The 11,260-nt window shown below is 25.1% G+C and overlaps 2 protein-coding genes across 3 annotated transcripts in view; both read right to left on the minus strand.

The window, feature by feature from the left end:
* Window positions 1-464: 464 nt before the first annotated feature.
* Window positions 465-3,483, minus strand: LOC126901892 (uncharacterized). Its single transcript, XM_050678805.1, has 7 exons — window positions 2,660-3,483; window positions 2,136-2,543; window positions 1,873-2,079; window positions 1,555-1,610; window positions 1,128-1,398; window positions 678-860; window positions 465-621 (listed from the first exon to the last, which is right to left on the minus strand). Exons 1-7 carry the CDS (start codon window positions 2,727-2,729, stop codon window positions 479-481), a joined length of 1,338 nt encoding a protein of 445 aa, XP_050534762.1. The 5' UTR covers window positions 2,730-3,483; the 3' UTR covers window positions 465-478.
* A 3,951-nt stretch (window positions 3,484-7,434) lies between these two features.
* The window catches only part of LOC126900701 (uncharacterized), a 6,393-nt gene continuing 2,567 nt past the window's right edge, over window positions 7,435-11,260 (minus strand). The window contains exons 3-5 of one of the 2 annotated variants that reach the window (XM_050676612.1): window positions 9,122-9,460; window positions 8,281-8,368; window positions 7,435-8,029 (exon numbers count right to left, since the gene is read on the minus strand). In XM_050676612.1, coding sequence (XP_050532569.1) covers window positions 7,818-8,029; window positions 8,281-8,368; window positions 9,122-9,460 — 639 coding nt within the window. In that variant the 3' untranslated portion in view covers window positions 7,435-7,817. Of the gene's footprint in view, window positions 8,030-8,280; window positions 8,369-8,972; window positions 9,061-9,121; window positions 9,461-11,260 lie in introns of both variants that reach the window. The other variant, XM_050676611.1, reaches the window with a different exon arrangement.

Genomic DNA, 11,260 nt, shown 5'->3' on the forward strand with positions numbered 1-11,260 from the left:
GAAATTCATTCTACATTCAAACATACAGTCCACTCACTTTATTTCTCATCCTCGACATAGCTAAAAACTTAAGACAAAACAAAACCACGAACGTTAACGAACCCGCGTGAATACCACCGGCCGCTGCGTTCAAACAATTATAATAATACTTGTAATCCAAGGAAACTCTAAATACAATGTTTTTTTCAATTGTCTATTTGTACCTTTGTTAATTTGCCTTGTTCAAGATCTCAATACTAATTATTAAAGGAAAACGATCTAATAAATAGAATACAATATTTTAATTATACAAATTTATCTTAAACAATCTAAGTAAATATTATTATTTTAAATTATATAATGAAAGCAGTAAACAATTTCTTTAAACACAAGTCAACTTAATGATTTGACTACTGGACAAAAAAATATAATACAANGTTAACTTAATTATTTGACTACTGGACAAAAATATTAAAAAAATAACAAAATATCAATAATCTTAACGATAACGTAATATGTCCAGAATTGTTTTCGAAGATATTAAATAGTTGCGGGTACCAAGTCTTAAATTGACTTTGCATTTATATACATTATTCTTCAGTTTGCGCAGAGTTTTTTTACGTGCGTTAGATAATTTGAAATCTAAAATAAAAAAATTGTTGAGTTTTCAACGAATAAACTAATAATATTATAGATACCCAATATAATGCATTTGACTGCCAAAGGCGCGTGTTTCATATAAAACGTTTCCAATCTACGCAGTTCAACTGATATTACAGAAATCGTTTCTCCCCAATCGATTAAATTAATATTATAAAATTGACTTCCATCCACACTATTTTCAACACCAGTACAAACTCCTCTGTACCAGTTACCATCATCTAAATTAAAATAGATATATTAACAAGAAAATAATGGAAATTTTTTTTTGGTGGCATAATATTTCTCAATTAAAGACAATGTTTGAATATTATGAGTTATGATGCAACCCATATGAAAGAAAAAAGGTACTAATAAATTATTTTAGTTGATTAATTAAATGTCTATCATAAATCCGTATGAAGTTTATTTATCTTCATAGTATTTCAATAATTAAAATTGTTGATTACAATATTTNTAGTATTTTAATAATTAAAATTGTTGATTACTATATTTAACGGCACAGAGTTCATCACGTCGTGGTTTAAAATTACAATCTTGTGTATGTTTATAATATACATTCATAATATTTTCCATAGTTCTTATTATTTGTTCGTTTTTGACTTTTGTCATGCAAAAAAAATCTGCTTGACAGTACAGCACTCTCATGCTATAATCATAATTATTCCTTAATTGAAGTTGAGGAACATTATCCAGAGTATAGAATTGTAGACCGTTGTCGACCTGAGATCCGTTCTGCTTGTTCACTACACCTACATTCTATTAAATAGTCATATTATTTATTTATTAATATGACTTATTAATATAAGTCCTCTCTAAAAAAAACTATGCTTGATAATAAAAGTCTAACATTAAGAACTAAACTGTTCAGTATTAGTTAAATAGAAAAAAATTGAATATACGATTTTTAATTACCAAGTATGTTTTATTGAAGTCCTCTACAGCATTTGACCAATCATACACCGTATCTACTAAAATATTAATTAAAATATTAATATTTTTTTTTTTTTTTTTACTATCATAAAATATAACCAATAGGTATATTTATAAATAACAAATTATAGAAATTTATCACGTCTATTTGAACTTATTCCTGAACTAAATAGTTTATGAAAAAATAAATGATTGTTGTCACAATTAAAAATAAAATATTAAATAATTGTTTTCTTTATACAAATTCAATATTAATCATTGGAAATTATATATGTTTATTCAATTTTAAAGTAAACATACCTTCTTTAGATGCTTCTAAAGGATACGAAATACATGACTTCAAATCATGTTCTATAATTTCATCAGCTAATGTAATATTTCTATTAGAAATTTGTTCAAATTTACCTTCAGTGGTTATGTGTCTTTTTGTGACATACGGTTCAATCTTTTCTTGAGTGCCATTAAGTGTCGTTGAAGGATTAATTCCTTCCTCAACGCAAGTATTTACTAAATAAAATTAGTAAAATTAAAAAATTGTTTTCATACTTGTAAATTAAACGTACCTTTTAAAGATAATTCCTTAATAGTGTCTAAAATTGGCTCATTTGTAGTAGGTATGAAACAACACTGAGAACCAGTGTGCATATAATTTTTTAATATTGAAATTGAATTACGACGCTCATGCAAAGATTTTTTATTTGAAATAATATTTTCTAATGACACGTCAGTTTGCGTTTCACAATTTAATGAATTCAGTAAGGACAATTCTGTTTGTGTCTCGGACACATTGAACATAAGTTTAATATTAGTCTGAGTAAGTTTCTCAGAGGTTAATAAAGATGTCTGAACTGCAATGTCTTGAACTTCCTTATTCTGCGACTCCAAAATATGTGCTTCTGGAACAGATTTTATTTGATCGTTTATATCATCTGTCAATTTGTTTGTTTGTGTTCCGTAATCTACTGAGGTGACTAAATAAAATACGAATTAATAACGTAAATAAAAATTATAATGACTATAACACGTGAGAATTAATCATAAATAGAGAAAATAAATTTAGCAAACGTTCAAATGTGCATAGAATTACCATTGCGTTTTTTCCTTAACCCAAGTTTCTTCTTGGCAATTCTTATTATTCGTGTAATAATATTAACCATTTTTTATCAAAAATTATTGATTTACTTAATTAGATCGAAAATGATTTTTATGTGAAAATCATCATTATTTATAAATATATAAATGGTTGCCATGGAAATGTTATTCAAACCAGAAATACTGCTACAATTATAATATGACAATCTTTTTGGTTATTAATTAATATTCCGGGTAATTCTCGAAAATTGATTTGAACAATTTTTTTATTATTCTTTAACATTGAAAATATTCATTTTCAAAATTTTATCTAATTAAATACATTTTTGATTTCCTAAAAACTACGATAGTTTAATAAATAGATAAGAAACTGTGTTTTCTATTCATTATTATTGTTGGATACACATCGATCGAATGTGCTGTCAAGGAAATGCGTTTTTGATTAATCATGTTATCGTTGTGCTACATCGAGTTGTTGTCGGTTTTCTCTCTATGTCACCATTGTCGCCGCCATCTTAACGCTTCTTCTGCTATAAGCTCTATGGCGTTTGCGAGCCAGTTTTTTTTCTATTCGTTTTTAATGTAAAAAGAAAATATCACCTTTGCGATTGTCGTACCCCGTGCGCTCAGTTCATCGCCGTTGGGTCTATATATTTTCTGAGATACATCACGATACCGTTGACAGCTAATTGTACACTTTGGTCAGCTACTTGCATTCGACTTCAATTGATCCTTTCAATATTCAACATTATCATCAGCCGTTTCATTTAGCAGATAAGTATAATGCTTGTTCATTTATCTTTCTAACACTCGCTTGTATAATTTATTATTTGTTNTGTATTATACATGTATATTAACTCAAAATTTTGAAACTTTAAATGTTTATATCTAATAAGCTAATAAAGTTATATTAAAAATTCAAATGCCATTTACTATTAAATTAAAAACTCAAACATTTTATTAAATTAAAAATATGTGTTACCATTTAAAAAAACAAAGTTGACCCCCCTCCAAGGCATAAGGGATGAACTTAAAAAGTATTACATAGTTAAAAATTCAAGAATAATGTGTAACTAAAAATAATAAAAAAAAAAAATGTTTAAATTATTATTATTTTGCAAGTAATTGAGTGGGTTATGATAAAAAAATCACCCTGTATACTTTCTAAGTATGCAATGTGTTGTTTTCAAAGCATAGGTCACTTTAGGCTAATGAAAGCGTATAATCTGACAGAAGTTAAAATAAGAATGTTGCGTTTGCTTAAAATGACAGTTCCGCATTTCGAAATGGTATTCTGCCTGTTGTCGAATATTTTAAAGTGGCAAATAACTCAATTAGACGATCCAATTAATGATGTTACCTATTGATAATCTCACGCATTACTGATACTAAAATTTAACTTTTACTCTAACACTAAGTCTTATATACCCAAAAAGGTACAGATTAAATCGGTTCGAGTGTGATACAATTTATTTATAGTTCTTATTATAGAATTAAAATATGCACAAATGTCTATTTAAACATAGATAAAGCATTTGACAATATTGATCTCAGTATAAATTTATATTAATTAAAAAAATAAAATTAGGGAGAGCGATTTATCATATTTTTCGTCATAGTTAAATAACATAATACAACATGATAAAATAAACGATTGCACTAATTCTCTGTACTCATAAAATGCTGGATACTGAAAGAATTTTCAATCACTATCGTATTAAGCTAAATTTTATTAAAAAATACCTGAGCCAGATTGAGCTATGATACCATATTTATTATGCTTCTTTATTTTCGAAACGCAGCATGTGAATACTCTTAAACACCGACAAAAAAAGTTCTCCATCTTCAACGTATCAAAATACCTTTTCAAATTTATTGTGGTTTTCAGTAATAAAGTTTAAGCACAANGCTAAATTTTATTAAAAAATACCTGAGCCAGATTGAGCTATGATACCATATTTATTATGCTTCTTTATTTTCGAAACGCAGCATGTGAATACTCTTAAACACCGACAAAAAAGTTCTTCATCTTCAACGTATCAAAATACTTTTTGAAATTTATTGTGGTTTTCAGTAATAAAGTTTAAGCACATAAAATAGTTTTCTTCACGAAAATTAAACAACCAACTAGTATAAATATTTGTGTAATAATACTGAGTATCACATGGCAACTTATATTTTACCGATTTCATGATTTTAAGATATTTAAATAATCGCATTAAATTAAAAGATCTTCAAACATAGAACACAAAAGATCTCTATTTGTAATAAACCATTTATTTATAATTAAAAAATGACATAAAATGTGATTTTCTTAATTTTGATAACTTTGAATAACTTAAATGGTCAAAATAATGTTTAATAATTAGCTACTAACATACAAAAAATGATATGTGTAATTGTAAAATATCACTTGAGTATCACTATNTGGCAACTTATATTTTACCGATTTCATGATTTTAAGATATTTAAATAATCGCATTAAATTAAAAGATCTTCAAACATAGAACAAAAAAGATCTCTATTTGTAATAAACCATTTATTTATCATTAAAAAATGACATAAAATGTGATTTTCTTAATTTTTGATAACTTTGAATAACTTAAATGGTCAAAATAATGTTTAATAATTAGCTACTAACATACAAAAAATGATATGTGTAGTTGTAAAATATCACTTGAGTATCACTATGTAATTATTAGAAATAGATAATTTGAATTATAATTCATATTAAGCTTTGCTTAAGTGCGATATTATTTATATTTCAACTAAAAACTCCATCTGCTGAAAACGATAAAAAACTAACATTTTTATAAGCGTATCTATAGATACTTTTACTATTAGTTAAGGACTCCTATAGTCGTATAGTTGGCTATGACGACTATTTGCTAGATACATATACTGTCGCTTTGATTTCTACAGTTAAGTAAATCATATAACTTATCTGAAATAATCATATTACTGACAATTTATTATCGTTACTAGATACTAAACTTAACAGTAACTAAACTATTAAACTAGATTTAGGCTTCCTTGAATTTACATAGATCGATAACACTCATTACATAAAATATAACATGATATACAACAATAAATATGCTATGTAAGGTGCTCAACACTATTCCTATCTTCAGTTTTACTAAAGTCAAAAATGTAGTCAACACAAAAGTTCGTATCTTGGATTAGTGACGTTTAATTAATGTCAATAAGGTATAACGCACAAAGAACAGAAAATAAAGTGTGACACTAAAAAACAATGATGATGTCGACCGTTGAAATGGTGTCCAAGTGAAGAAAAAGGTTTCAGACAGAACGGTGCGTTTCGTAAGGTGTCAGGTCAGGTCGTGATATGACTGAAAAAGCGGCGGCTATTCGTCGATATAAAACATTACAATATCAATTGAGAAAACGACAGAAAAAATATTTTCACGCTAAATATCAATTATAATTATGTAACTTTTTCCTTGAATAAATTCCTGTGATTGAACATAAAANAAAGAACAGAAAATAAAGTGTGACACTAAAAAACAATGATGATGTCGACCGTTGAAATGGTGTCCAAGTGAAGAAAAAGGTTTTAGACAGAACGGTGCGTTTCGTAAGGTGTCAGGTCAGGTCGTGATATGACTGAAAAAGCGCATTATTGCGGCGGCTATTCGTCGATATAAAACATTACAATATCAATTGAGAAAACGACAGAAAAAATATTTTCACGCTAAATATCAATTATAATTATGTAACTTTTTCCTTGAATAAATTCCTGTGATTGAACATAAAATTCAACTAGTAATATTACCTATTTTAAAAGATCTCATTGGTATTCATTTATTATCTGTGAATGATAATTTAACTTAGGAAACGTAAAATTATAAAAATATCTAAGTTGTTGTTGAATAAATGTTGATATTTATATTTTTTTGTTCTTCTACTAACGTGAAGTACAAAATATAAAAACTACAAATTAAATAATATCTTATAATTTCTTTATATATTTTTTTAACTTTCCACCATAGAAGATAATTAATATTATGAAAATTCTGCGAATTTGTCGTATTTTCATATTGCAAAAAAAAGTTTATGAAGTGTTAATATTAAGTTTGCTTTTGTTCTAACGTACGAATTAACTTTATATTTGGGAAAAAACTATAAATTTATTTGATAGCTTTTTTTTTAACTATCTATTATAAAATGTATTCTATGTATCCATGTTGTGTTAGAATTATGAATTTTATATTTTAATAAATATTTTGAAAATAACTTTAAGCTAATATTATAATAAATATTCTCAAAAATAAATACTAAAATATAATAACCTAACTAAATTAAATATGTTAACCTACCGATCATTTAAAATTAAAAGTAGCTTATTATTTTATACTTAAAGTTTTAATATATTATAAAACATATTTCATAAATTTATAATTTCTGCGTTACGCAGTATTTTGCGTTGTTTTAGCTATAACAGCATTAACATTATAAAATAAAAATTATCCTTTTTAACATGAATTAATAGTTACATTTCATTTTGAAATTTATTAATACGTCGATTATTAGTATAATCAAAGTTGATTTTTTCAATAATTAAATCGTGTTAGATCATATCAAAGTGTGATATATTGTTATTTTGTTTAACTCCAATTTTTATTAGTGGAACTGTAACTAATAGAGAGATAGTTTCGTGAGAATTTTAAAAATATCAAGTTTTTGATTTTACATACTCTATGATCGGAAATATCACAATTATGAAAAAAATAAACAACAAACTCATAATTTCGTAAAAATTGCTATTTTATTTTATAAGTTTATTTTCAATACAGTTTATCGTAACTTTTAGTGATGATTTTCAGCCTTATGGATTTTTTGGTGGCGAATAAAATGGTGTATTTAGATTCAACGTTAAACACTTAGTTGTTATAGATTAATTTATATTTAGGGTGTTCAGTAAATAAGGAAAATGGTGTCTATTGTGCTCATTGTTTGTAACAATTGACATGTTTCTTTATTTATTGAACACTCCACATAATAAAAAATAAAACAGTAATTTTAAAAATATTTCATCACAATAATACAAATCCATAAAACGTTTAATATTACATACTATTAATTATGAAGTTATATAAATTTTATGTAAGAAAACTTTTATTGTTGAAATATTATGAAAGAACATCTTTTATATGATAATAATAATATTTTGTAAAAGTCTGTGCTATGTATAAGCATTTTTTATTTTCCATGTTATCAATATTTGGCAATTCCTTATCAAAAAGTACCCAGTAATGATTAATTTCACCATGCATGTAAAGATAAATGCAAACGTCAAATACATGTGAGGCGGCAAGTAATTCTAATTGAGTACCAAAAATACCTTCAAAAAAACATTAATTGATTGACATAATTAATTTCGATTATTAATTACAGGTATTATTAAAACATAAACTCCTTAACACAAAAATATTGTGACCTATGAAAAACATGTTCAATATAATTACGACCATAATAAATAAATATTTATATTACTAACCAATAAATAACTAAAGCCTATTCGCTAATTAATTTAATTTATTAACAATATAATATTATATTTAATATTGAATCGAGTGTTGCAATCAAACATACCCTTATCTCGTGTATCTCTAACTTTCAGGTAATTTTCTGGGGTTATTGCTTTTAACACATTTTTAATTTTTTCATTTCTCGCAATTTCCTTAAAAAATATACGTGTATATGAATAATTACATAAAAATTATGTTAAAATATTTTATTACTTCATAAATATAATTTCGTATTGCAATATAGTTTTTTTCGGAATTTGTAAGTAATACAGAAAGAAGTACAAACATACTATTTGTATCATTGTTTAGCANATATGATAATAATAATATTTTGTAAAAGTCTGTGCTATGTATAAGCATTTTTTATTTTCCATGTTATCAATATTTGGCAATTCTTTATCAAAAAGTATCCAGTAATGATTAATTTCGCCATGCATGTAAAGATAAATGCAAACGTCAAATACATGTGAGGCGGCAAGTAATTCTAATTCAGTACCAAAAACACCTTCAAAAAAACATTAATTGATTGACATAATTAATTTCGATTATTAATTACAGGTATTATTAAAACATAAACTCCTTAACACAAAAATATAGTGACCTATGAAAAACATGTTCAATATAATTACGACCATAATAAATAAATATTTATATTACTAACCAATAAATAACTAAAGCCTATTCGCTAATTAATTTAATTTATTAACAATATAATATTATATTTAATATTGAATCGAGTGTTGCAATCAAACATACCCTTATCTCGTGTATCTCTAACTTTCAGGTAATTTTCTGGGGTTATTGCTTTTAACACATTTTTAATTTTTTCATTTCTCGCAATTTCCTTAAAAAATATACGTGTATATGAATAATTACATAAAAATTATGTTAAAATATTTTATTACTTCATAAATATAATTTCGTATTGCAATATAGTTTTTTTCGGAATTTGTAAGTAATACAGAAAGAAGTACAAACATACTATTTGTATCATTGTTTAGCAGATTGTGTTCTGTCTGAACTGCTTTTTTCAAAATTTTTGGTTTTAAGTTCACTGGTGCCTTAGGTTTTTTGAAGGTAAGTTTTAATTCATTAGCTTTGTTTATAAAAGATGAATTATCAAAAGGATGAAAATAATGATGGAATTTAAGTTGTTTTGTTTCAAAACAACAGGTATTATCAATCATTTTTGTGCAGTTTTGTATGTATACGACTTTTGATGCAGGCTCCTTAGATGCGAATATCTATTGATTGATAACATTGCTTTAAATAGGCATTGTATAATTTTAATAATTTATTTATTTTAATGAAATGTAAAGATAGAACAATTATAATACTTACAAGGTTGTGCACAATAATTTAACAAATGTAATAATAATATGCTTTTTCTAAACCTATATTACATAATAGTTAATACAATGTACTATAAGATAAAAAAGAAAAACTATCCAAAATTTCAATTTCTATGATTTATTGGATATTAAAGCAAAATATCATAAAATGTTCGTTACATTTTAGTAAATACTTATATTATTTTAAATTAAATCTTGTTTAATGTAATATATGATTAAAAAAAGAAAAACGTTTTGACGACTTGTTCTTTATGAGTAATCTGACCTTTTAAGTCAAAAACAATATAATTTTTGTTATATATGTTAAATTTTTAAATTTAACATATCGTATTTTTAAATACACATTGAAGAGATTTATGATAGTGACTTTAATCACGGACAGATATCAATTAATAGTAATCTAATAAATACCTAAACTCCACTTTACTGGATTTCTACTGTACATTACATTCATATTTTTTAATATTTGTTTTAAATACTATCCCACTGCCAAACAAATTACGCTAAAAATGAGCCACTTAGGCTTCTTATATCAAATGTCAATGTCGACCCTAATTTTTCAATTTAATTTTTGTTTAACTTAGTATTAAATAATTATTTTTGTATTTATACTATATAGTTTAGTCAATGTTAGATTACTTAATTATGCATAATTAAGTAATCTAATACATGTATATGTATTAATTGTAAAAAGGGCTTCTGCCCGTATAATTATAAATAAATAAATAATAAACATTTTAAATTTTTTTCAAATTTTTAAAATAGTAATTTTTAGCAATTATCTTACAGAAAATTTTGATAATCATTTTAGAATTTGTTTTTATTGAATTACAAGTACTGATGTATATTTATCAGGGACCAGAACTGAAACAATTTTTGTTCTTTAAATTTTTTTTTTTCAATCATTTTTCAACCATTTAAATCATTTTTATTTAATAAATTTATTGACTAATATCGTAATTTTTTTTAATATTTGTTGGAAAAATATTTAAAAAACTAAAACTATAATGATATTGGTATTAGAACTTCATTTGAACTTAGAATTTGAATTGTATAAATCTCCTAAAATTACTATTAGAACATTAAAATTTTTAGTAAAAAAACCCAGCACAGTGAGGACGTGTCATAGTTGGGTCAAGTAAAGTGATATCTGACAGTGATTAAATACACTATCATAAAAACATACTAATCTATTCATAAAACTATCATATTTGACACCGTAACATATAAAAAGGGCTACTACCTTCAGTAGCATAGCAAGTTCGGAAAATAGATGGATCTAAATGTTATTATTATTATTATATGNCAAGTAAAGTGATATCTGACAGTGATTAAATACACTATCATAAAAACATACTAATCTATTCATAAAACTATCATATTTGACAACTTAACATATAAAAAGGGCTACTACCTTCAGTAGCATAGCAAGTTCGGAAAATAGAAGGATCTAAATGTTATTATTATTATTATATTCTATTGGATATGTCTAAACATTGTGGACCTTCTTGTATATTATAGTTTAAATTAGCTTTAAATATTTAAAAAGCTCATTAGTAGCACGAACATTAACGGGCTTAGATTTACGAATGCCAGAATGAATATTTAGGCACTTACGGCAAGTTACAAATTATTCAAAGTGTAGAAAGTTTTTTGAAAAATGTTTAAAGAAGGGTAATTTTGTTAATTATA

Source organism: Daktulosphaira vitifoliae, unplaced genomic scaffold (assembly GCF_025091365.1).
Source record: "Daktulosphaira vitifoliae isolate Bord-2020 unplaced genomic scaffold, ASM2509136v1 Scaffold_3, whole genome shotgun sequence".
NCBI lineage: Eukaryota > Metazoa > Arthropoda > Insecta > Hemiptera > Phylloxeridae > Daktulosphaira > Daktulosphaira vitifoliae.

Bases quoted from the DNA above. Each gene is read 5' to 3' on its own strand.
- LOC126901892 (XM_050678805.1), bottom strand. From the start codon at position 2,729: ATGGTTAATATTATTACACGAATAATAAGAATTGCCAAGAAGAAACTT. The intron at 2,080-2,135 runs GTACGTTTAATT...AATTTTATTTAG, and splicing joins TAAGGAATTATCTTTAAAAG to TAAATACTTGCGTTGAGGAA. The intron at 622-677 runs GTATCTATAATA...TTTTTATTTTAG, and splicing joins AGTCAAATGCATTATATTGG to ATTTCAAATTATCTAACGCA.